The following is a 26,542-nucleotide window of genomic DNA, read 5'->3' on the forward strand; positions in this document are numbered from 1 at the left end:
AGAGCCTTGCTCTGAGGCCTGGCTGACTGCCCCTCCCCTTGGCCCCCCTGCGAGAGAAAGTAAAGCCTGTTCTTCCCAGAGGAGCCCGGGCCCTCCAGGCCCCCTGCACCCCATCAGGAGGTGCCCCTCACATCTAGCTGAGGTCCCTTCGGTCATATCAGCTCTGGTTGGGGGTTAGGAAGCCCTTTCCACCCGAGGGTGGTGAGGGCGTGGCCTCTGCCCTCCAGGGACCTTGGCTGAACTGGACGAATTGGACCCATCTGTCCCCAGGAGGGAAGACAGCACCTTGCCTTTGGGCTCCTGGTCTGGGGGCTGAGGAAGGGGCCACCTACTCCCAAGGCCAGATGAGGGTGCCAGCTGGTGGCCAAGCAGGTGGCAGGCATGGGCAGGGCTGTCTGGGAGGAGGGACACTGGAGAGAGGGGAGGAAGGAAGGAAGCCAGGGAGGAAGGAAGGAGCAAGGTCAGGTTCTGCATTCACTGTAGCCTGGTTTTGGGGTGGGGGTCCCCTCATCCTACACAGTCTGCTTCTCCCTCAGGGTCATCAAGGCTTAAAAACAAAAACAAACCCCCAAATCCTCTAACCAAACAAAACCAAAAATGCATGTGAGGAGCACCTACGATATTCTGCATCTTTCCTCCCTCTTCGCTGTTGGCCCTGTGTTCCCAAGGGACCCCTCTCCAGGGCCTGGTCAGTTTCCCTCCATCCTAGACACAGGCTGACTCGAACCTCTTCAGACCCGCCCACCCGCCCTGCTCTGCACCGCTGACAAGTAGACCTGACCTCCTCTTCACAGAGAAAGTCGAGCCCGTGTGAGCTCTCTGAGCATCCCCTGTCCCCCACCCTCCTCTCCCACCCAGTCCCTCCCCCTTCCCGCCTGCCCCAGGGAAGCTGGCTAGGTCCTTTCTGCTCAGCACTAGCCCTTCGTCCTCTGCTGCCCTGGGGACAACATCCACTGGCATTCCCTCTCTCTCCCACCTCTCAACTTCTCCCTCTCTCCTTGCACCTGCCTCTCTTGTGTTAAAAAAAACAAAAAAATCCCTGTGCTCTGTATCCTTCTCCAGCTTACCGATCTCATCCACTACTCTCTGCGTCAAACTTCTTAAAATAGTTATACCTACACTCTGTCTCCACGTCCTCGCTGCCCTCTCCCTTTCCCACCCCGGCTGGGCCTGCTCCGGGCCTTTCCTCCTCCGAGGCTGCCCTTGCCCAGGTACCCAGCGACCAACTTCAGGGAACATTTTTCAGGCTTATCTCGCTTGACCTCTCGGCAGCATTTGACACTGTCGTCCATTCCCTCCTCCGTGAAACCCTTTCTTCTCTTGGCCTGCTCCTCTCTCTTCTGCTTCCCTCCCATCTTGCTGGCTGTGCCTTCCCAGTCTGGGTGGAGGGTCTCTCCTCCCATCTGGAGTTCCACGGGGTCCTCCTCTAAATTCGCCACATGCTCTCTGGACTGTCTCAGCGGCTCCCATGGCCTCAGTTACCACCCCGATGTCCCCCAAGTCTGCATTTCCGGCTCAGGTCTCTCTCTTCACACCTCCTGAGTGTTTGCCCGGTGTCCCACGGTCCTCTCCATCTCAGCACGTCCACAGTGGAACTCGCCGCCCCCACGCCCCTCCTCTACGGGGGTCTCCCATCATAGTTCGCACATGGTGTCCTCACCATCCTGGTGCCCACTCAAATATGAGTCCTTCTCCCAAGTAATCACCAAAAAGTCCTACTTCCTCAAACTTTCTCCAGACCATCCACTTCTCGCTAGTGCTCCCACCATCATCTCTGGATAATCGGAATTATTGTAGAGCCTTCTACTTGCCTTTCCTCTAATCCACACTCCATACTGCCCCTGAGCGGTGGTCCTGAAACACAAGTCAGGCCTTGTCATTCTCTCTCTTAAAACTCTTCAATGGCTCCCCATTGCCTTCCGGATAATGTTCATAATGCCTAAGGGGACCACTCAAGGCCCCTGGGTCTGGCCCTGTCTGATTTCCCCAGAGACCCTTTATTTGGGGCCATCACCATCCAGAACTGCTGGCTGCTGGCTGCCCTGGGCTTGCACTGCTTTCTCCGCTTGGGGCACCCTCACTCCTGAACTCGTCACCTCCTCCAACAAGTCTTCCCTGATCCCCCCACTTTGTCTTTGCTAAAGCTGCCTTGGGTTCCCCCACCCCCTGGGCACACTGTCATCACCTTGCCCATCATGTCACTGCTGTGTGAGACTTGGTTAAATTTTGAGGGGCCTGGATTATTCATTTCTAGCTTCACAATAAACCTGGCTGTGCATAGATAATAATTAAAGTTTCTTGAGTGAATGTGGCTCTGAGAGGCTAAGCCCGTGGTCGGCAAACTGCGGCTCACGAGCCACATGCGGCTCTTTGGCCCCTTGAGTGTGGCTCTTCCTAAGCCTTAGGAGTACCCTAATTAAATTAATAACAATGTACCTACCTATATAGTTTAAGTTTAAAAAATTTGGCTCTCAAAAGAAATTTCAATCGTTGTACTGTTGATATTTGGCTCTGTTGACTAATGAGTTTGCCAACCACTGGGCTAGGCGATAACCTCTTTTCTGCTGTGTAAACACCACTCCCCCCCACACACACACCACACACACACATACCACACACACATACCACACACACACCACACACACACCACACACACACACCACACACACACACACCACACACACACACCACACACACACACCACACACACACACACCACACACACACACACACACCACACACACCACACACACACACACCACACACACACACACACACCATATCCCCAAGTGTCTAGCCTCCAGGCATCTGTTTCTCCAGGGAACATCTCAGAGAATCTGGAACTGAGCTCAGGATTGACCTTCTCCCTCTACCCCATTGCTAGAGAGTCATAAGGCTGACGACCCCCATCGCATGTTGCAGACAGGGAACTGAGGCCCAGAGAGATAGTATGGCTGGTGGTCCTGGTGGACTGCGGTTCAGGTCCCAGCCTGATGACTTTGGACAACCGAATTTAACTTTCTTCCTGCTTTTTTCCTTTGAAATAACCTTCCATAACCCCCCTTTTAAAGTGTATAATTCAATGGCTTTAGTATATTCATAGAGTTGTGCAACCATCATAGCACACCATTCTGAGCCCTCAGGTCCTCGTGGGTCCACCTTGGGTGGTTACAGGACCGCTCTCATGGAGTCGCGAGGAGTGATGAAGAATATGCATGCAGAAGGCCTGGCACAGCGCCTGGCCAACAGGAACCCTGGGCCAGCAGGAGCAGTTACAGGCTCACAGAGGAATCAGGGGAAAAGCCAATGTTGGCATGATACCCGCCTCCCCAGAACGGCTTTCCTCGCTCCCCTGCTCTGTGGCTGCTTCTGGGCAATGATTTGAGCTAGGCTGGGCGTGTTGGGGGAAGAGGGGAGGATAAGGCAATGAATACAATTGTTTAAAAAGCCTTGAGGTAGCTAATAACTGGTCAGCCATAACCACTCCCATTAGCCAAGTCAGTGATTTTCAAAGTGTGGTTCCCAGAGGAGCAACATTAGCATCACCAGGGAACTTTGTAGCAAAGCAGATTCTCAGGCCCCACTTCACACTTACTGAAGCAGGCACTCTAGGAGTGGGGCCCACACATCAGCCTTTTAACAAGCCCTCCAGGTGATTCTGACGCCTGCTACAGTTTGAGAACAACAGTTCTAAGCAAACCATTCGCCTGTTCCTTGCTGCCATCCTGAAGGACTGGGATAGTCACAGAATGGGGGGTTTGGGGTAGGGAGGAAGGGCTGCGATTAGTCGCACTATAAGCCCCAGCCAGGGAGAGCCAGCCCTGCAGTGCCCACCTGTCCCAGCTCTGCCTCCTGGGCTTGGCAAGGGCTCCACATTGCCAGACATGATGAGCAGAGAGGCTCCAGAAAGTGGCTGCCAGTCTGGCCTCTCTGCTGGGGCGGTTATAGAGGCCCATGCCAGCCAGCTCCTGTGTGCCATCTACACTTGGATAGATGGAGAAGCTGAGGCCCCAAGCGGGGCCAGAGACAATCCTTACAGACCTTATTTGTTGCACGAATGAAGTCACACTCTGGTTCTGGCAGACACAGTCGCACCCCAGCTCAGGACTCCTTCCCTCGTCTCTCCCTCCCTAAGCTCCAGACATTGATCTCTCTTCTGCTGTCCAAAGAGTGGGTATCTGTGTGAGCACCGCCCCCCCAAGAAGGCCAAGGCAGCTTGGAGGTCAACCTGAGCTGGGCTTCTAGCCCCAGCTTGGTCACTAATTCACTGTGTGATCTTGAGCAAGAGGGTCCCTTCCTGGACCCCATTTCTGCTTCTGGAATATAGGAACAGTTACGCAGGTGCCTGGTACACAGGATGTTCTCTCTCAGGCCAAATGCATCTGCTTGGCTGTACTGAGCATCTAGGTTGAGGAAAATCCTACCCAGTGCATAAAGGCAGAGGGAGGTGAAGTTCAGGGGCTTTTTATTTATTTATTTACTAGAGGCCCAGTGCATGAAATTCGTGCATGGGTAGGGTCCCTAGCAGCTGCTGGCAGGGGGCACCTCCCTTCCCCCACCACCTGCTGCTGCTGTCCCCGCCCCTGGTTGAACTCCTGGTCGAACTCCCAGTTAAGGGGACAATTTGCATATTAGGCTTTTATTACATAGGATTTTTATTTTATTTATTTTTAATATTTTTATTTATTTCAGAGAGGAAGAGAGAGGGAGAGAGAGATAGGAACATCAATGATAAGAGAGAATCATTGATCGGCTGCCTTCTGCATGCCCCTACTGGGGACTGAGCCCGCAACCCAGGCAGGTGCCACTGATTGGAATCGAACCCAGGACCCTTCAGTCCACAGGCTCTATCCACTGAGACAAACCAGCCAGCAGGGGCTTTTGAAACAGCATCTATCAAGTGGAACTGGTCAGGGTCAGAGGCCTGCCTTCTCATCCCTTCTCATGAAGATGCTGGGGAGACTGACAGGTCAAAGATGGATGTACTAACAGCTTTGGGTACCTCTTCAGTGGGTACAAACTGTGGGCTTTGGTGATGTGGTGTCTTGGTGTTTGTTTAATGTGCAATTCTGCTATTCGTTTACTCCGTCTTTCAACACTGCTATGAAAAATAAATAAAGCAGGGCAAAGGGAGAGAGAGTACAGATGGATTGCTATTTTGGAGAGGGGGTGGCTGGGGACTCCAAGGAAGTGATGTTTGAACAGAGAGCTGGATGAGTAAGGGAGCAATAAATAGCAGAGAAAACAGCTAAGTAAGTGCAAAGCCTGGAGGTGGAAATACGTTCGGTGTGTTCCCGGAAGGGCAAGGACGGCAGAATGCTGGAGCCCAGTGATCTAGGGCTGAAAGGGGAGATCAAATTGAAGAGGTGGAGGTGCAGGCCGGATCTCAGAGGGCCTTGCTGGGCATGCTGAGGGGCTGGACTTCGCCCTTGAAGTGCCATGGGAGGTCAGTGGAGAGTTTTGAGGAGAATGATGGCTTCTGGCTTTGTATCCCAGGAGGATCACTCTGGCTGCTTGGGAGAGAGTGGTGACAATAGGGCCAGCGTGGAGGCAGGGAGACCAGTCAGGGGCCAGGAGGTGGTGGCTAGTGGTGAGCCGTGGCCTCTACAGGAATATATTCTGAAGGTAGAGCCCACAGAAGTTTCTAAAGGACAGGATGTGGAGGGTGAGAAAAAGGAGAATCAAGGCTTAACTTAGATCTGCAGCCCGAGCCCCTGGGTGGTGCCTTTATTGAAATGGGGAGACTGGAGAGGAGCAAGATTTGAGGGCAAATTGAGAGTGTGTTTTTGGGCACATTTGGTTTGAGAGGCCATTAGACATCCACAGAGAGACATTGCATAGGCAGTTGGATATGTGAGCTGGACTCTGGGGAGAGACTGCCACCCCTCACACCTGCTTGATGGCAAAGGCGATTGTGTAAGGGGCTGGGGGCAGGATTCACAGTGGGTCTTCCCCCATTTGTATTTTTAAGGAAATGCGTTTTAAATTTTATATTAGATTGTGATTACCCTTCTTCCTTCCTTCCTTCCTTCCTTCCTTCCTTCCTTCCTTCCTTCCTTCCTTCCTTCCTCTCTCTCTCTCTCTCTCTCTCTCTCTCTCTCTCTCTCTCTCTCCTTTCTTTCTTTCTTTCTTTCTTTCTTTCTTTCTTTCTTTCTTTCTTCCTTTCTTCCTTTCTTCCTTTCTTCCTTTCTTCCTTTCTTCCTTTCTTCCTTTCTTTCTTGTATGTGAGGAACCCCTGTCAGCAAATCCCTGCTAGGCTCTTATTTATAAAATTTTGGCCCTCCATTGACCGTGGGAAGTCATCTCAGCAGATAAATTCCTTCTCAGGGTTCACATCAAATGAATGTTTCTTCTCTGGGTCCACCACAATTTTAATATTTAACGGCTAGAACACTGTGTCAGTTTTTGAATTGACATTAATTCAAAACTCGATAAAGTTGTTTACATTATAAGTGTAGGGGTACAGATGAGTCACCCCAAGATGTGCTACACTAGCATGCAGGTTCTTTCGAGCTAAAAACATTAAAAGCCCAGAAGGCTCAGGAAGAACCTTTTGACCTTATTGCCTAAAAGGAATTTAGACAACAGACTTGCTCCAGGAGGGGAGCCATCATCATAGATGAACGACTGTATTTTAATATCTAAAATATTAGGTGTAATTGACAGGGAAGAACCCAGCAAGACCCTTTGGTCAAAGTCCTTTTTGTGACCTATTGTTTCAAGATGGCTCAATGTATTAAACAGTAGCTCTTTTCGTCTTCCTGTGGATCACTTCTCTCCCTCCCCCTCGCCCTTAGCACGGAATGACAGTTATACCTCATTTTGTTTTATGTGTTTGGAATCTTCATGCTTATATGAATTCCCCATGTGCATGTGTTGGTGGTGAAATGGCACCAGGTGTTAAACTGATGGAGTTAGACTGGACCTCAGTACTTGAGTTCCGGCTAAGAAATAATTCAGAGCCAAGACTCAAACCATAAGAGAAAGTTTATTTAGAAAGTCATAGAGGTAGAAGTGAGTTGTAGAAGAAATGGGCACAGGAGACAAGTTATAGAGGCAAGAGAATACCCATGTTTATTCTAAAAAATGTTAGGAAGTGCAGAGAAGCAAAAAGCAAAACAAAAACCAAGTCACTCTTCACTTTTCCACCCAGAGGTGACTCCCGCTGACTCTTGGTATCTCCGTATATAAAAGCCAAGCGACCGAATGACGGAATGACCAGAACGACCAGAACAACTGGTTGCTTTGACACGCACTGCGGCCGTGGTTGAGCCCCCGCCCCCCAATCCGGGACAGGGCCGGTCAGCCAACTGCCTGCGGCAACCTCTCCCCATGGCCAGCTCTGCCTCTGATTGCCCCCCCCCCCAACCTAATGCAGGGGCAAGGCCGGCTGGCCGACCTCCCACGGCCCCCCCACTGCCCCATGCCAGCCTGGCCCCAATCGGCCCCAATCGGGGTGGGCCAGCCAGATCCCATCTGTGCACGAATTCATGCACTGGGCCTCTAGTACAGTATATAAAAGACATCTGCGTGTTAAAAATTTTGATCACACTGCCCTTAAGGTTCTACAAGCTACTTTTTAAAATTAACCTATTATGAAGCGGACATTCATAGATGTGTATCTATTGGCATCGAAAGAAAAATGTTGAGAAAAAAATTCTTTTGGAACACTCAGTAGACAGCCTCTAGTGTTGCTGAGCAATGGGACTGAAGGATTACTGTCCAGCATTGGGGTACAGGCCCATCAAGATTTGGCTGCAGCCCTTCCCAGAGGAGGGGGCTGGATGAGAAGACCTCAGGGAGGACCCTCCGCCCTTGAGCCCTGTGTCAGAGACAGTCTCTCTTCCCAGTGGATGTGGCCACTGCGTTTTCTGTGGTTAATTATTGAACAGGAGGAGCTGGTGCGGGAGAGCACAGTGCCTTATGTCTTCGCTGACTTAGCTCTTGTCTGGAACTGGCCAAGGAGGCCTCCTCCTCCCTCATTCATTCAAAACTCTTTACTGACATCTGCCACCTACCTCCTCCACCCAGGGGCATGTGCTGGGACGCAGCCCTACACCTGCCCTCCGAGCAGGCCGGGAGCCCCTGTCCATGGAGGTGTAAGTGGGTCAGGGTGTAGCCATACCCTTTCCATGGTTTTGTCCTGTCAGTCCCTGCTTTGTAGATGAGGAGACTGTCTTGGGAAGGTGGGTGACTTTCCCAGGGCCACACACATGGCAGGACTGGAATTCGAACCCAGGTCTCTCTGATTCCCAGCCCATGCCCCTGTCACCATGAAACATGAACTCAAAGCTATGTTGAAAGTGATTCAGGCCACATACAGGGAGACCAGCATTGGGAGGGGGCATCCAGAGGGCTCCTTGAGCAGGGAGAGTTGTGTGGGGAAAGGGAGCAGTCTCAGCAGGCTACCATGGTGAGGTATTTTAGGCAGAATGCAGCATCAGCAGACCCAGGTGGGGAGACTCTGGGAACATTTGGGGGAGGCTGTGTGGGTCAATCCACAAGGGATGTGTTTCCAGAGAAGTCCATTCCCTCAGGTGTCTCTTCCAGGGCACATGTCCTGTAACCACTCCCCACTCCCTCACTACCCCCCCCCCCCATCCCAAAAAGGAGAGCTTCCAGGAGTCCAGCATTCCCTGTTGCTGCATCTTCCCCTCATCCTGCCTCCGTCACACACTCACATCCTCTGGGGGCCACCAGCTTCTGTCCTCATGTCCTTTCCCTTCTGCCCATCCACCGAAATGTTAAGAACCTGGTTCTAACCTCACCCTGGACACACTGAGCGACCTTTGGCGATGCCTTTTGTTCCCTGGGCCTCCATCCCCTTATGTGTGAAATTGGGGCTGAGGGAGTGGTGGGAGAGGTGGGTTCTAAAGTTCCTTCCTTGTCTAAACATCTGGTTCTGGGCCACTCAGTCGCTTCCTGCTTCCTTCAGGGGCATTCCAGGCCTCCACCTCATGGCTCCTTGATGCCTGATTCCCTTCTTCACACCCTCTCCCCCTCTGCACTCTTTATTCTTCTCTCTCTACCTGTTCTCCCTAGTTCCCTTTCCTTCCATAGCTATCAGATTATTTAATTTCTTAAGTGCCCACAAAAGTAAGACAATTGACCCCATTCTGCAGATGAAACCATGCTTCTGCCACCTCAGGTGTCATAGGGAATGGGGGTCCCTTCCCTCCTTCAGCTGCTGACCTGCCCTTTCCCCTCCCTCAATCTCTGGAGCACTTCTCTCAAGACAACCTCAGAGCCAGGGGCTGAGGTTGTGAATGGCTGAGCCTGGAGGTGTTCCTGACTGTGGGCCCCTGGGCCAGTCCAGATCAACCTGCCTCTTGAAGCTACATCAAGGGGCCTGTGACTCAGTAGCCTGGAGACTGGGGGCTGCTCCCTTTGGTGTTCAGCACAAGCCACGATTCCAGGGAACTCTGATTCCGAACCTTCTATCTGCTCTGCAGATACCTCTTCTCAAACAATGCTTCCCTCCTCCTCTGACTCCACAGCCCCCTGCTGAGTGAGGCTTCTTGGCTGTCCTGCCCACCCAGCAGTCTAACCCTTCCTTCATGCCGCTATTGCAGATTTTTGCTGGTGTTCACCTGCCTGGTGTTGTCCGTGCTGTCCACTATCCAGGAGCACCAGGAACTTGCCAATGAGTGTCTCCTCATCTTGGTGAGTGCTGGAGTCCCTGTCTGAGGGAGGCCTTTTTATACCATGGCTCAGAGCGTGGCCTCCTGTGCTGTGTTCCCTGAGCTGGTGGCTGCCCATCTCTGGGTTTCATCTCCTGCTTTATAGCAGGTGTTGGGGACCTCCTGCCTCTATGCCAGGGCTTATGATGGGCCGAGAGGAGGTGAGTAGGTCCCACTCCTTCTCAGGACCCAAACTGCTAACGCCACCCCCAAACAGAAACTTCTCGGAGGGGACAGCTGACAGACAGCCACCCTTTATGCCACTTAGTCTGCTTTAGAGTCCGGGGTGACTAGGAGTGGGAGGGTGGGGTGAGGAGAGAAACCCCGACAGCTCACGGGGACAGACAGGACAGACTTGGATTTTCAGTCTCTTTGGAAGGGGCCACCTGCCTTCGAGAATGCCCCTCGGTTCACCCAGGTGTAAGCACCTCCAGGAGAAGTGGGCTGAGGAGACCCTAGTACCTCTACCCCAGGGACTCCAGGCTGCGTCAGGGCTGGAGACTGGGGAGAGCTCAGGCCCTGGCCCCACAGGAATTTGTGATGATCGTGGTGTTTGGCCTGGAGTACATCATCCGTGTCTGGTCCGCCGGATGCTGCTGCCGCTACCGAGGATGGCAGGGCCGCTTCCGCTTTGCCAGAAAACCCTTCTGTGTCATAGGTAATAAGGCCTGAACCCCTCTACCCTTTACCTGACCCGTGACCCCCAAGTCCCAGGGTTGACACCCTGACCCCATATCTGACCCGGACCCTGGCTGCTGGCACAGACTCAAGGGGCCCTCTCCCCCCACCTCCTTTACCCCCCCCCCCCCCATGGCCCCACTATTTCAGGAATCCCCAACCTCGGGTTTCTGACGCGGGGTGGGCTGGGTTGTTGGCGGCGGCCGTGACCGCACCATCCCCGCCCCTGCAGACTTCATCGTGTTCGTGGCCTCGGTGGCCGTCATCGCCGCGGGCACGCAGGGCAACATCTTCGCCACGTCTGCGCTGCGCAGCATGCGCTTCCTGCAGATCCTGCGCATGGTGCGCATGGACCGCCGCGGCGGCACCTGGAAGCTGCTGGGCTCCGTGGTCATGGCGCACAGCAAGGTGAGGGCGCGGCGCGGCGCGGCGGGGCGCGGCCGGTCGGGCGGAGCCCGGGAGCCGGGCGTGGCGGGGTGGGCGCCTGGAGGTCCGGCCCCACCGCCAATGGGCGGGACAAGGTGGGGACGTGGCTGGGCCAGGGATGCGTCGAGGAGGCTGGACCCGGCTGGGAGGCGGGGCGGAGGGGAAGGGCTTGAGGGTCTCATTTAGAGGCTTCTGGTTGCCGCGTCTCCGTTCACAGCAAAGTGGGGAGCTGGGACGAGTCTGAGGGTGGGATGGGGGCGAGGCTAGATGTGGGGCCAGATCGAAACCTTAAAGTGGGGTTTGGGGGCGGGGCAAGATGGGTCTAGGGGCGCAGGTCTGAGCGTGGAACCTGGAAGGTCAAGGGCGGGGGCGGGGCGTGCCCTGCGGTTTTAAGGCCTGGCCATTGCGGGAACGAGGGGCCGGGTGTCCCTGATGGGAGGAGTAGAGACAGGCGCCTGGGAACGACAAAGGGTGGGGTACTTTTTAATTCCCTTCCCAAGGTGGGCTCAGCGTCCCCCACTTCCTCCCGCCTTCCCGCCTCGGTCCCACCTGTGGTCTCACCTGTGCCCCCGCAGGAGCTGATCACCGCCTGGTACATCGGGTTCCTGGTGCTCATCTTCGCCTCCTTCCTGGTCTATCTGGCCGAGAAGGACGCCAACTCCGACTTCTCCTCCTACGCTGACTCGCTTTGGTGGGGAACGGTACGCGAGGGTCTCCCTTCCCCTTAGGACCATCTCTGACCCTTGTGGCCTCCGATTCAGCCTCCGACTCAGGGTTGGGCAGGCCTGTCCCTGTTCTCTCTGCTACGGCTGGGGCCCCTATGACCAGTCTGTATGCTAGCTCCCCAATTTGCCCCCTGGACCTGCTTGTGCCCCCATCTAATCCCAGATGCCAAGCCCTGTGGCCTGTATCCAGCATGGGGCTGGGGGGTGGGGAGGGGCGGGATTTGTCTGTGCCCCTACCACAGTGGTCGGCAAACCACGGCTCGCGAGCCACATGCAGCTCTTTGACCCCTTTAGTGTGACTCTTCCACAAAATACCTCGTGCGCGCACCTACAGTGCGATTGAAACTTTGTGGTCCATGCGCAGAAGTCGGTTTTCGGAAAGGAGATAGACGAAACAAGTATACAAGACGAGTGTGGATGGGAGAGTTGGAAGGGGTCGACCTCAGCGAACGTACCTCAAACAGATTGAGGACGTTTTTAGCAAACGCCAGCTTAGGAGTACCCTAGTTAAGGTAATAACAGTGTACCTACCTATATAGTTTAAGTTTAAAAAATTTGGCTCTCAAAAGAAATTTCAATGGTTGTACTGTTGATATTTGGCTCTGTTGACTAATGAGTTTGCCGACCACTGCCCTAGCCAATCCCCATGACAAGTCCTTGTGACCAGCCCCCGGTGGGCAACCATGGGGGGCCCTTCCCTCATGATCAGGCCTTCATCTCTGTGCGCCCCCAACAAGTTCATGTGGGTGGCCACTGTGACCAGCCCTGTGGGTAACCTATTTGTGTTCCCAGATTACCCTGACAACCATCGGCTATGGTGACAAGACGCCGCACACGTGGCTGGGCAGGGTCCTGGCTGCCGGCTTCGCCTTACTAGGCATCTCCTTCTTTGCCTTGCCTGCCGTGAGTCCCTCTCTGCCTAGGATTGCCCGGCCAGGGGAAGGGGTCCTGGGGGCAGAGCCTGCTAAGTGCCTGTCCCACATGGAGAGCATCTCAGATGGGCAGAGTTTGCCTTTTATGCCCGACCACATTCCCCGAACCATGCCTATTCCCCCAGGGCATCCTCGGCTCTGGCTTCGCCCTGAAGGTGCAGGAGCAGCATCGGCAGAAGCACTTTGAGAAGCGGAGGATGCCAGCAGCCAACCTCATTCAGGTACCGGTGCCTAGGAAGCCCCTGAACTAAACTGGCGTGGCAACAGTGTATGCTGACTCTGTCCCAGCTTCACAACTGTGACTCCACTTTGAAGCTCAGAGAGGAAATGTGACTTTTCTGGGTCATATGCCAAGTCAGGAACGGAGCTGGGATGCTGACTCAGATTGTCGAAAATGTCCCTCTGTACCAAGTGCCCAGTTTAGGATTAGTCAGAGCTGCCCCACTGGCCGACTCCGGTCCCAGTGCGACGTGGCCTGAAGTGGAAGACAGCTGGCCGAGAGGCCCTAGGTCAGCGGTTCTCAACCTGTGGGTCGCGACCCCTCTGGCGGTCGAACAACCCTTTCTCAGGGGTTGCCTAAGACCATCCCTGTGTATCAGATATTTACATTACGATTCATAACAGTAGCAACATTACAGTTATGAAGTAGCAACGAAAATAATTTTATGGTTGGGTCACAACATGAGGAACTGTATTTAAAGGGCCAGAAGGTTGAGAACCACTGCCCGAGGTGCTTGGTAGAGACACCCATCCGCTGTGCAGCCAGCAGTGCGCTTGTTCCACTCCAAACACCTTAACTCATTAATTCATTCCACAAGCACCCACACGAATGAATGTTGTAACTGCAAACTGAGATCGATGTCTTGAAAGAACGAAATGGTTCTCTGAAGAGCTTTTAACAGGGGACCTTGAAGGGAGATTCAGGGAAGACTACCCTGGGAAAATGATACTTGAACTGAGAGCTGGATGATGGGTAGGTGTTAAGTGGTGAAGAGGTGAAGTGGGGAGACTCAGGGTAAGAGAACAGCGTGTGCAAAGGTCCTGGTGTGTTTGACGAACTTGAAGAAAGCTAGCAGGGCCAGAACAGGAAGCTGAAGGAAGAGTGGATAGTGGGTAGGTGGGCCAGGCCCAGACGGGGGGCCACGGGGAGGAGTGTCACTTTTTCCTAAGAGCAATGTGGACAGGTCTGAAGGAGGAGAGTGGGTGACATGATCAGATTTGTGTTTTGAAAAGTGGTGAATGGATTGGACGGTGACTCAGGTAAGTGTGGGAGACCGGAAGAGAGACTCTGGCAACAGTCTGGGCGAGGCAGGTTGCTGGGTGATGTGAAATGGAAAGAAATGGGCAGATTCTGCATATTGAGGAGGTGAAATAAGTGACATCAGGAGTGAGGGTGAGGGAGAAGGCAGGATGACTTCCAGGTGGGGCGACACCTCCAGGTTTGCTCAACTGGATGGTTGATGGCCCTGCTCTCTGGAGTGGGCCCAGATGTGGAGCCGGAAGAATGTGAGTTTGCCTGGAGCATGTGGCGTCTGAGGGTCTTCTGAGCCCCTGGGTGGCGATGTTGAGCAGGCAGCTGGATGCCAGCTGTGCCTCTGAGAGGAGAGAAATGGGTGGGGCAGAAACGGACAGCTGTTGCATGTTGCATGTTGCATGTAGACGTAACAAAGCCCTGGGCCTGGATGAGCTCACCTCGTGGGTGAAGAGGGAGCAGAGAAGATGGGCCAGACCTGGGCTTTTTGGAGCCTCAACATTTCGTGGCTGGGCAGACAAGCTGAGCCAGCCAAGGAGAGAGAAGCAGCAGCCAGAAGAGTGGGGTAAAAACTCGCAGTGTGTGGCCTCAGTTCCCCGCTGTGCTGAGGCATTCCGATGGGGCACGGGCTGAGACCAGGGCTCAGATTTGGGTGACTCTGTGACTCAGCCTTGGCTTCTCCCTGGTCAAGTGTGTGGGCAAGGGCACCCCTGCGGGAGACAGTTCAGGGAATGTGGGCACAGCCACATCGGCGTGCTGTCCAGCATGCCACCCTCTGACCCCCAACCCAAGTCTGACTCAGCCCCTCCTTATCTCTCCTCCCCAGGGTGGAATTCCGCTCCCCATCCCCGCTATCTCCAGCCACCAGCCTAGCCTTTCCTTTTCAGTGTCCCCTGGGGCACGATGGCCACTGTCCCCTGGGAGCTGGCCTTTGGAGGGGCATTGTAGGGGCAGGCAGCTGGCACTTCCATGCCGAGAGACAGCTGGTATTGTGGTGCCCATAATTAATGAGACAGTCTGGCAGCTGCTCCCCAGCCTACGCCAGGGGCCTCGGCAAGCAGGAAGTAAAAATATTCCTGTCCTGGGAGGGTGCCCGGCTAGTGAGTTCATCAGTGGGCAGTCCCTTAAGGACAACAGGCACCCAAAAAGGGGGGGCACCCAGGGCCAGTTCTACTTCACCCTAACAGCTTCCATGCCTCCCTGCCCTCGCTGATCGCCCCACTCACAGTCCCTCCCTGGCTCTTCTCCTTACCTGGAGGGAAGGAAACAGACTTTCCTCTTGTCTGACCCTCATTCCTCCTGCTAGGAGGAAACCCTGCAAGTCCATGAATGCTGAGGGAGGTGATGCTGTCTTCCCCTCCTCAACCCTTGGGCAGTGACAGGCAGCTGGGAAAGAGGGTGTGGGGTTGTTGTTAGTGATAATGATTCACTCAGTCAGCATTCATTCCTTGAACATTTGCAGAATACTCACCATGTGCCAGAGGATGCAGTGGTGATCAAAACACAGCTTACAGTCTAGCAGCGGTTCTCAACCTGTGGGTCGCGACCCCTTTGGCGATCAAACGACCCTTTCACAGGGGTCGCCTAAGACCATCCTGCATATCAGATATTTACATTACGATTCATAACAGTAGCAACATTACAGTTATGAAGTCGCAACGAAAATAATTTTATGGTTGGGTCACAACATGAGGAACTGTATTTTAAGGGCCAGAAGGTTGAGAACCACTGGAGGAGGAAAGACATTAATCAAATACACACTGAATAGATAGCTATCAGTGGTATAGTAAGGGAGCTAACAGGAGGGTTTAACAGGGGAACTTGGCATTAACTGCCAACTATATGCCAGGTACTACACTTGGCATATCACATACACTCACCTATTTAATCCTCTCAACACCCAGCTAGGTAAGTAGTATTACACCCGTTTTACAGACGAGGTAACTGAGGCTCTGCAGCTTTACTTAACTTGCCCATAAGGGGCACAGCTAGGATTGAAAACCCATCTACCTGATGACAGAACCCCAGCTCTTAGCTGCTGTACTCCAAGGCCCCTGGCTTTGAGGCTGATCTGCTCGTCACCTTGGGAAAGTCATTTCCCTCTAGGCCACCATTTCTTTGTCTGGCCCTGCTGGTGGCTATGGAATTGAAACTGGCTTATGGTTCTGCGTACCCGTCAGCTGGCCCAGGCCTGGGTTGTCTCGGGGGCAGAGGGCTGGTGGGGGGCTGAGAGGCCGCACTGATGCCTGTCTCCCGTTTCCCTTCCCTCATACCACCAGGCTGCATGGCGCCTATACTCCACCGACAGGAACCGGGCTTACCTGACGGCCACCTGGTACTACTATGACAGTATCCTCCCATCCTTCAGGTAGGCCCTGGTGCAGGGGGAAGGCGGGATAGGGGCTGCCAGTAACGCCCCTGAGGACAAATGGCTGGGATTCAGCCCTGGAGGGTGGGAAAGGGATGATGGCTCCCAAGGGAGCATCTGGGGCTGGCTCTGCAGATCCTACCTACCTCAGAGCCTGGAGGGTCTTCTCTCCCTCTCTCTGTGCCCTGGGAAGACTGTGGACACTGAGCACAGGGCGTGGGGTAGAGAGCCCTGCCTGCCCCTCTGGATGAACCCCGAGCCCTGGAGTGCTGGCAGTCTGCATGCTTCCCCAGAGTCAATGCCACCCAGGGTAGTGGCACAGCCAGCTCATCTCCCCTCCATCTGAGTTGGGGGCACTGTTAGCCTTGCCAGCTTGGCGTATTGCAATGGATCAAGAAAGTATGGGATGGGCCTGAATGGGCATGCCGGAGTTGGGTGCAAGGGCCCACATAGTACCTCTGTGTGTGAATATGTACCTACTTTTACTGTACTAGGCAGCAGCTTTAGGGCACAGAAGTGAGTTCGCCCACTGACCCAGGTCGGGGTAAGATTGCACAGGGTGGCTCCATGCAGGTTTGCATCATCAAAGTTTGTGTGGCCAGGTGCCTGGCCAAGCCCTTAGGTAGGAATGAAGACCATGGAGCACAGCTTGGTCCCGCGGGCAGGCAGGCCAGGCTGGCCAGGCTGCTGTGCTCAGCGCTTCTGCTGGCGCCTTTTTTTTTTTTTTTTTTTTTGGCCTCATTAGTTCTCCAAGAGCAGCTGTTGCATGATCCCACTCATCCCTACACCTGGCCGCCTCCCTCCCTAATCCCTCCCAGCGCCAGGGGGTTCCCAGGGGAGGAGCAGGAGGAAAGGGGCTGGGAAGGGGAGCGCCCAGAATCACACTGGTTTCCCCATCTCTCCACCTGGCAGCTGGTGGAGACCAGGAGGGTAGTTAGTTTAGGAGAAGCTGCCCTTTCCAGGAGGAGCCCTAAGGACTCAAGGCCGGCCTTGGGGAATGGCGCAGGGGCTGGTTTGTTAGAAATATGATGTGCGTGGAGGAGCGGGGAGGATTTGGGGTTGGGGTGGTCTTGGGTCCTCTGGTAAGAGGGACAGAGCTTGGTTTGGAGATTCTGGGTTGACTAGGTCTCCTGCTCCTTGGACCACAGTTTCTTCATCTATACAACAGAAAGGCAGAAAGGGGAGCTGTCTTCCTTGGGTTATGGAAACAGGAAATGCCTGGAGAATTATGAAGAAGCTGAGCCCCAGATCTGGTCTCCAATAACCCAGAGCTTCAGGGGAAGGAGCTGGCTAGCCACCCCATCACGTCTCCCTCTTCAGCCTCAGTTTCCACCCTAAAATTCGGAGTCAACTCTGGAGGCTGAGGATTTCAGGGCTGCCGCTGGCCGCCGGGTAGGCACAGCTCCAGATCCCTGTGCACAGCTTGGTGAGCAGAGTGAGCTGCGTTTGAGCGCCCACTTGCCCCTCGTGAGGGTGCTCTGGAGTGTGCCCAGCCTGCACAACCATACTTGGCATCCCTGAGGACTTCCCAGGAACTGAGTGTAGAAAGAGAGGGAGGGAGGCTAGTCTCTCCCACACCGTACGCTGCCTGCTCCGGCCTGGCGTGTGTGCTGAGTCCCTGGAGAGGGGCAGGGCCCGGCTGGATGTGAGCTCAGGAGCTCAGTGCCCACTGAGTGGGGGGGTGGTGCCAGGGCCCTGCCTGCCGCTGATGGCACCCTCTCCTGCAGAGAACTGGCCCTCTTGTTTGAGCACGTGCAACGGGCCCGCAATGGGGGCCTACGGCCCCTGGAGGTGCGGCGGGCGCCAGTACCCGACGGAGCGCCCTCCCGTTACCCGCCCGTTGCCACCTGCCACCGGCCGGGCAGCACCTCCTTCTGCCCTGGGGAAAGGTAGGGGCCCTCTGGGGCCACCGCCTCCTCTTGCTTCTTGTCCTCTTCCATTCTCTGTCTCATGCTCTCTCAGACTTGTGTCCAGCCGCTACATGGCTGTCTGGGCCTGTTCTGGGGACTCCCAGGCCTTGTCATGAGGCCTGGGCAGTTGTCGAGCAGCCTGACAGACACAGACGGAGAGCCTCTCTGGAGGGGTCAGGCTGGACTCACCTTTTGTGTCACCTGGGAGAGTGGGGATCTGTCCCCACCATCCTTTCCTATCACCTCCTCCATTCATTTCGTTGTCCTCTTTCTTTCTGTTTCCACGCCATCCCCCTCACTCTTCCATCCCTGCACCCCATCCCTCCTGGGAAGCTGGAGAGAGGAGGAGGCCGCTGGCCACAGGTGCTTACGGCTCAGGTAATCGTGGGCACCATCCTGGGGTGTGAGGGCAGGGACCCCTCCCCCAGCATGTTCCTCTAGAAAGGGTTTGACACTGAACTCGCCTCTCGGGAGCAAGACGCCAGCTGGAAAGAGAGCTCTGTGACTAAGAACCGCTGTAGGACCTACGTAAACTCAACCAATGACTAATGCTCTTGTCTTGTGTAACCCTTGTCCACAGCTTTGCTAATCCCAGAGGATGCTCCTGGGATTCTCCCACAATGCCTTTCTTCTTTTCTGAGGGACAGTTTGCTGCTCCCAGCAGTCTTCTACCCCTTGACCTGACTTGCCTGGAGCTTTTGCATCTAGAAAGAACACAGAAATAATGTTTGCCCCCTGCCCCCCGCGCGCCCCCCCACCCCCACACACACACACATAAATGTTCCTAATAGTGGATTTTCAAGCCTATTTGGATAAGGGAAGCCCCTAACTCACAGTATGGGAAAGTGGCTGCTCCCGTGGAAGTAGAGCTTTGAGGTTAAGGATTCAGCCCCCCTCATTTCTCACCTGTCCTCTGCCCATCTCTTCGTTTTGTCTCATCTTCACACATCTGCCCTGCATCAGCCAGCCGGGCATCTGGGCCTTGAGCCTCAGGTGTGATGCTGAGCCTGCGGCCCAGAGGGGAGGGGAGAAGAGGGGACCCACTCTGTGGTCAGGAGGAGGAAGTGCGGTGCAAGCTCACCTATGCCACCTGATGCTGTGTGTCCTTGAGAAAGCCATCAAGTCACTCTGAGCCTCTGGGTCCTGGGCAGAAAATCAGTGATGTTTTAGCTGATATGGAGCTCTTGGTTCTCTTGGTTTCTGGGCAGAAAAGCTTGGGGAGCCGGGAGGAGGGGGTTTTGGTGCAGGGGACTCTAGGAGCAGCATTTCTTCCGTTCTGAGTAAGGACACTTGGGGGGTGGAGGCGCTTAACAGAGAGAGAGGCAGAGCCAGCCCTCCAAGTCTGGGGCTGGAGGGAGGGGCCGGGCCAGGCTGGCAGCTCCCTGGAAGAGCGTCACATTCAGTTTCTCTGTCATGGCCTCAAGGCGGTCATTGTTTTTCCCATCCCGAACCAGCCCCGGCCTCCAGGCAGAAACTCAAAAGTTTTTGGCATTGGTGCAACCCTGCTCAGCTGAGCCAGAGTGCTCTGTAGCTTCCAGTTCACGCTGGCCTCACCTTATCTAAATAGGAAGGTTCTGGGGATGGAGATTAGCTTGTGACCAGCACCTGTGCCACCCTTCACAGCTGTTCTGGGTCTCTAGGCCCCCCAAGGCCTAGGAACAGATTATTAGTAAGTGCTTGGCTGTCACTAACTCCAAGCCTTACGTCTGTCTGCCCTGGAGTGTCTGCTTGGCTGGGACTCGTGGTGCTGGTGGTGGGGTGTTCCTTCAACTAAGCGACCCCACTGAGCTGAGCTGTGGCTTCTAGGCAGTCAGGCACCAGCCTCCGGCTAAATGGCCATATCCTTAATCTTGGCTGTCTGGGACCCATGGGGGGGAAGGGGGATGCCGCAGATGGGACCACACACACACATACACACACCTGAATGCTCACACCCTCCACATGGTGCTTGTGGATGGACTAGGCCCGTGGTCGGCAAACCGCGGCTCGCGAGCCACATGCGGCTCTTTGGCCCCTTGAGTGTGGCTCTTCCTAAGCCTTAGGAGCACCCTAATTAAGTTAATAACAATGTACCTACCTATATAGTTTAAGTTTAAAAAATTTGGCTCTCAAAAGAAATTTCAATCTTTGTACTGTTGATATTTGGCTCTGTTGACTAATGAGTTTGCCGACCACAGCACTAGGTCAAGCACACTCCCAGGACTACAGGGGCGGGACTTCCTGGGGCATCCATTGTTAGGGCCAGAGCCCCCTCTCTTTGGGGTTGTGTGATGAGGTGCTAAAGCAGTGTTTCTCAAAGCCCGGTCCGCTGACCTCTTGCATCAGCATCCGGTGGGGTATCTGTTGAAAATGCAGACAGCTGGATCTCTGCCCAGGTCCCCAGGAGGAGAACCTCTGGAGAACAGACACCGATTCTGCATATTTAACCTGCTCCCCAGGAGATCCTCATGCAAAGCTTGAGAACGTCTGGGAATGTGGGCCAAAGGACGTCTGGGTGGGGGGCCTTCTCCCACCAGCAACAGGAGGCTGGCCCCATCCTGGCAGCTCCCCATGCTCTGCCCACCTGTCTCCGTCCCACTAACCTCTGTTTGTGTCTTGTTCTCAACTTTCCAGCCAGATGTTTAGTAATAAACGGAGTTTCTTTCGGATCCACGCCAGCTGGAGACCGAGGTACCCCTTACCTGCTCCTCCTGTCCCTACTCCTCCTTGCCCCACCCAGTTTGGGGGCTGAAGAGGGGGACAGGATGGGCCAAGAACAAGGTGCATGTGCCTGCCGCCTGCCATCTGTCTTGGGGCCCCGATGAGCCCCTCGCCTTCCTGGGGATGCCTCTGCCAAGTCTGGGGCATGGGCCTGGTGCCCAGTCTGCCAGGACGGACACTTACAGGAGGCTTGGGATGAGTTCTGGCTCTGCTGCTGACCCCTTGTGTGATCTTGGCCAAATTGCTTTTCTTCTCTGGACCTCGGTTTCCCATCTGTGAAATGGGCAGATTGAACTAGAGGCTCTATGAGGGTCCCTCCCACTCTGACTTTTGCTGGGCCTTGGGTTTAGCTTCCCCACTGCCCACCTAGGGACCTAGCAGGTGCCTGAAGGAGTGGGATTGGTACCTCCCTTGCTAACTCCAGAGCCCAGCTCTTTTAGCCACATCATCACCACATTCCTTGGTAGCTGCCCCATGCGAGGCCCGCACTAGGGACACTGTGATGAAGAAAACATGGTGCCTGGAGAGTTGCAGAGTAATCGCTATTCGGTGTGATAAGTGTAGCAGAGGAGGAAGCAGGGGGCTTGGGTCAGGCACTTCACCCCCAGGAGGTCCAAAACACAGTGGGTGTGAGGGAGGGCATCACAGGCCAAGGAGGTGAGGAGGTGAGAGAGAGCACAGCCATGGCAAAGGACCAGGCAGCCCAGCGTGGCCAGATCTGAGAGCAGGAGGTCAGGAACTGAGGTTGGGGGCAGAGCGGGGTCACGAAGAATCCAAAAGCCCAGTGTGGGCCTCGTCCTCTTGGCACTGCCTGGCAGCTTGGGCTCATGGAGTCCTGGGTTTCCCAAGAGTGCCTCTGGCTTTGTGGGCTGGGGGCCCATGAGTAGGAGGTGAGTGCCAGGGCTAGAGGCAGTGTTTCTTAGAAACGTGGGTTCTGGGTCTAAACCTGGCTGCCACTCACTCACTCGGGGACCTTGGACATAAGCCCCCTGTGCCTCAGTTTCCTCAGGTGTAAAATGTGGGTGAGAATAGGATCTGCTTCCTGACTCGTAGGAAGTGCCGTATGGATGTTGGTCTCATTTGCTTTGGCTTGTTGAGCAGTCAAGACTTTACTTATTTTAAAAAGGAGTTTGGAAACCATGGCTGTAGGAAGTGGGTACACACGGAAGGGTTAAGCTGAGAGTCTCCAGGTCTGCCCCTTTTCAAGATGACTTTGGCCGTGTGGGCATGAGAGTCAGGAAGGGCAAGGCCAGGGCAGATGGGCCAGTGGTGAGGCTGTTTCCACAGTCCTGAAAAGAGGTGCTGTTTGCAGCACCAGAAAGAGCAGGCTGCCTCTCTTTCCCCATGACCTTGGCCTTGGGCAGGCAAATGGTGAGCCCTTAAAGAAATCCCTTGTGGAAGCAAGTACAGGGGTTGGGCCTAGGTCAGTCAGAGGGCAGCCTGTGCTCAGAGCTTGCCCCCTCCCTCCCCCAATAGGACAGCCCTAGTCAAGCCCACCCCGTCCATCTCCCAGGCACCAACAGATCACCTAGATCAGAGTTTCTTGATTTTGGCAACATTGGCATTTTGGGTCCAATACTTCTTTGTTATCAGGAGCTGCCACATGCATTGTTGGATTTTTAGCAGCACCCCTGTCCTCTACTCAGTGGTGCCAGGAGCACACCCCAGTGTGACAACCAGAAATGTCTCAGACATTGCCAAGTGTCCCCTAGCGAGCAGTTTCCCCAGTGTGGGTGACTGCTTGTCCCAGAGAAGGAACACAGCGTGTACAGCCAGAGAAGACAGGGTTCCAGTCCTTGCTCCATGCACAGGAGCTCTGCCACCTTGGGCAAGTCATTTCACCTGCCTCTGCATCTGTAAAACAGGGATGGAAAATACGGACCCACCACACGAAGTGGCTGAGAGCCGGAGGGCTGAGGCAGTGAGACAGGACCTTGCGTGTTCGAAGGAGCCTGGGAAAGGAAGGCGCCCTTTCCATGTCCACCGTGTGCCAGGTTTCTTTCCATTTTCTTTGAGCTTTTAGGCTCCAGAGAGGCTCACAGGAGCCATTTTCTGGGCCCTGTCCAAGGAGCTGGAATCTAGCCCCGCCCCCTGGGGAAACAGCCTTCTTCCATCAAAGCAGAGCCCATGGCCTCTGGCTGGCTGGAAAGTTACAGAACCCACAACCCGCCAACTGTCACAGAATCAGAGCTGGAAAGGGACCTTCCAAGGCCTCTAGTACAAGCCCCCAGACCTTCCCTGGATGAGTCCGGCTGAGTGCAAGCTGTCTTGCTTGCACACTTGTCATGACAGGGAGGTCGCCCCGTTCCCCCAGAATACCACTGGAGTGATGTGTTGGGTGCAGAGATCTGGAGTTCCAGGCCCTTGGCTGAGTGTCAGGGTCTTCTCCAGCTCCCTCTCTTCCTCTCCCGCCTGGAGGAGTGGAGGACAGGAGGAGGGGTTGCACGGGCCGGGCGGGTGTGGGGGTGCTTGCCAGCATGAGGAGAGCTCGAAGGAATGGCTCTGCAGAGGAAAGTTTGGGAGAGCCAACCTCAAACTTTGGTTGGAATTTTTGGGATGTGTTGAGGGGATACTGGGCCAGAAAACAGCATGCTAGATTGCGGGGGCCACCCCTGTCCTTCCCTTCTGATTTCAGGGCCCAAACCCTTGACCTATCACCTCTCCCCTCTGGGCAGAGGCCCTACCTTTAAGGATGGCTCTGTATCCTGGCTGCCTTTCCGAAGTTGTCTCTGGTTTCAAGATCTCCCTTACCGCAGCACCTTGACTCTGTAACCTGGACCCCATGCCCTGGGCATGGGGGACCCTGGCTTCCACCCAACCCTGAAACCAGAATCTATCCTCTGCCATCCCCTTGATTGGAAAGTAGGTGACACAGTCTTGTCCCCCAGCTCCTGCCCCACCTCAGGCTCCTCTGAGACTGGCTGATGCTCTCTGAGCCAGGGCCCTAGACATTTGGGGCAGAAGGGCCCCCAAATCTATCTGCTAGGGGCCCTCCAAGTGGCAAGCCACAGCAGGGAGGCAGCCACAGGGCATGAGATGGGGGACGTTTGCATAGGTCCTGCTCCAACAGCGATGACATGGTCCTTGAACCTCTTGGACACAGAGTTACTCTACCAGGTAATGGTTATCCAGGACCTGTTCTGGGGAACCTGAGCCCCCCAACCTGCCTTCCTCCATGGCTTGGGGGTGTGGTGGGGAACTGAGATGTGGGAAGGGAAGTTTGAGCACATGCAGACATGCGTGTGTGTGCTCACATGAGCACAGACGTGTGTAGGTGCTAGTCTCTGGGGGCTTAGTGAACAGGCAAGTAGAGCTGTGGAGGGGGGATCCACGATCACATGGGCAGATTATCAGCCCAGGTGGGCAGAGTTCGAGCAGGGGAGACCTCAGAAGAACAGGCTACAGACCTTCCCCGGGAGGGCAGACACCCTATGTGTCCTGGGCATACATGTGGGCCCAGCAGCTAAACAGACCAAGGCCGCTCAGCAGCCAGTCCACTGCAGGCCTCCAGCACCACTTACACTGAAGTCCGTGTGGTGGAGACCTCGGGAATTTTGCAGCGCACTGCCTGTGCGGCTGGACAGGTCCCAATGCCCTGCCTTGACCAGTATGGGATCAGATAGTTCCAGGAGTGGGGAAAGGAGGAAGGAAATATAAACTGAGACATGTACACACACCCCAACATATGTACACACACGGATACATGTGTACCTACTGTCACATGCATGCATGCCAACACACACACATACACCACCCTCAACTCCACATAGCCTGCCCCTGGGTACAGTGAGGAGCTGGAGGTTCACCTTGGTGAGCACAGCCAGGCGAGCTTCTCCATCCTTTAACAGCCTGTCTGCCCAGGCTGGTCACCACCTCCACCCACCCACCCATCTGGGCCAGGCCAGCTCCCCTGTCCTCCTGTCCGTCTCTGACTTCCTTCTTGGGTTCTATCACTCCCTCCACTCTGACATCTGTCTCCTGTGCACCCCTTATCTGTCTGGGCACTGAGGGGTGGGAGGTGAGGGAGGGGGAGGATCTGCTAAGACTGACCCTGGATTAGCTTCTAGTAGGAGTCAGGGCCCCCCTCACCACACCCTGTCCCATCCCAGGACGTCTCCACTTGGTGGAGAACCATACCCAACAGCCACCCCCGAGTCCTAAGTCAGCTCTGTCTCTACTCATGCCCACCCCAGCTCCAGCTAACTTGGCTCTCTCCCCCACCCAACTTGCCCTGCCAGTAGCCGAATGGGCATCAAAGACCGCATCCGCATAGGCAGCTCCCAGCGGCGGACAGGCCCCTCCAAGCAGCACCTGGCACCGCCGTCAATGGCCACCTCCCCAAGCAGCGAGCAGGTGGGTGAGGCCACCAGCCCCACCAAGGTCCAGAAGAGCTGGAGCTTCAATGACCGCACCCGCTTCCGGGCCTCTCTGAGACTCAAACCCCGCTCTTCTGCTGAGGGTAAGTGCTGGGGGCCTGGGGCCCCGGACCTGCTGAGGGTGACAGCGTGGGGACAGAGTCTGAGCTGGGGGTGGAAAGACTTGGTTCCAGTCCTGGCTCTGCACCTGATTGACTATCTTTGGGCACCTTCTGGTCTGTAAAATGGGCGTCATGATACCTGCTTCGCAGGGCTCCAGACTGAGAATCAGATGAGAATGCAGAGGTGGCATCTGGTAGTGGTTAAAGGCACAGGCTTTGGAGCCAGGATCCCTGAGTTTGAATCCTGGCTTTGCCATTTGTCTTGAGTAAAGTCTTCGGATGACTCTCTGGGACTCATTCTTGTCATCTCTAAAGTGGGGCTGATAATAGTATCTACTCCCTAAGGTTATTGTGAGGATTAAAGGAGATTGTCCGTGGGAGGTGAACAGAAGGATGCTGGGAATGTAGTAAGTGCTCATCGAAAGCGAACTGCAGTGCAATGTGCTTTGGAGGGAGCAGGAGCCCATACTTGCTGAGCCGGGACTGTGTATAGCCCCACAGTGGATTCTCTGGTTTACTTCTCCCAACCACTCTGGGAAATAGGTTCTGTTTGCGTCCCCATTTCACAGACCTGGAGGCTGAGCTCTCAGCCAGGCCTGCCCAGCTCCATAGCCCATGCTCCACACCCTGCCCCTCTTCCCCAGCCCAGCCAGCAGACACAGGCGGTGAACCTGGTGCAGGTTGCTTTTTAACCAGAAAGGTCACTTTTCTGAGTTCTAGCTCTGCTCCTGACTTACACTGTGACTTAGGCAAGATACTTCCCCTTTCTGTGACCCAAGGTCCACTTCTGGAAAATGAGAGGGTTGGACCGAGTTCCCCGGAAGAGTTCTCCTAGCTTTGATATGCGTCAGGCCCCTGGGTGCCAAAAGGAGGGGGCGGGTGAACAAGGACGGAGGATGGGGACAGGAAGCCCCTTTGACCTTGGAGGGAGAGGACTCAGCTATGCTGCCCCTGTCTGTGCTGGGTCAGCCCCTAATGCGCGGCTGGCTGACAACTCGGAGAGGCCTTTCCTGGAGTTATAGACCCACACGAACCATGAGAGACTGGGCAAGGGTGGTGCCTGGGGCCTCCTTTCCATGCCCAAGGACATACCTGGCCTCCCACCACCTTGTGCCCTGAGGGCCCAGGACAGCATCACCTCTCTGTGCAGTCAGGGCACCAGCCTGGGAAAAGCCATTTCTCTCATCCAGAAGGGAATGACTTGATTTAGGGGCCTTGCCCAGTGGCAGAGCTGGGCAGGGGAGCCAGCCCCTTGACTTCCTTCCCTCTTGGTTCCCTCTTGGCTGAAGGATGAGACTGTGTGCCTGATGGTGTGCAGAGGCCACAAGCCCCTTTTCTTGGGGACTCCCCGTCCTGGGTGGTAGAACTAGTGGGGCTTCCTCCAGGGCTCTGTG

The 26,542-nt window shown here is 55.0% G+C and overlaps 1 protein-coding gene across 6 annotated transcripts in view; it reads left to right on the plus strand.

The window, feature by feature from the left end:
* The window catches only part of KCNQ4 (potassium voltage-gated channel subfamily Q member 4), a gene marked incomplete at its 5' end in the record, with an annotated part of 58,612 nt that overhangs the window by 23,636 nt on the left and 8,434 nt on the right, over positions 1 to 26,542 (plus strand). The window contains 10 exons of one of the 6 annotated variants that reach the window (XM_081085688.1): positions 9,573 to 9,663; positions 10,212 to 10,338; positions 10,591 to 10,766; positions 11,360 to 11,485; positions 12,302 to 12,412; positions 12,567 to 12,662; positions 15,973 to 16,061; positions 17,789 to 17,950; positions 18,305 to 18,349; positions 24,910 to 25,130. In XM_081085688.1, the coding sequence (XP_080941814.1) occupies positions 9,573 to 9,663; positions 10,212 to 10,338; positions 10,591 to 10,766; positions 11,360 to 11,485; positions 12,302 to 12,412; positions 12,567 to 12,662; positions 15,973 to 16,061; positions 17,789 to 17,950; positions 18,305 to 18,349; positions 24,910 to 25,130 (1,244 nt within the window). Of the gene's footprint in view, positions 1 to 5,405; positions 5,447 to 9,572; positions 9,664 to 10,211; positions 10,339 to 10,590; positions 10,767 to 11,359; positions 11,486 to 12,301; positions 12,413 to 12,566; positions 12,663 to 15,972; positions 16,062 to 17,788; positions 17,951 to 18,304; positions 18,350 to 20,584; positions 20,642 to 24,909; positions 25,131 to 26,542 lie in introns of those variants that run through there. The other 5 variants (XM_081085692.1, XM_081085689.1, XM_081085690.1 and 2 more) reach the window with 5 other exon arrangements.

The sequence above is a fragment of the Myotis nattereri genome (assembly GCF_964212035.1).
Source record: "Myotis nattereri genome assembly, chromosome: 3".
Classification (NCBI taxonomy): domain Eukaryota; kingdom Metazoa; phylum Chordata; class Mammalia; order Chiroptera; family Vespertilionidae; genus Myotis; species Myotis nattereri.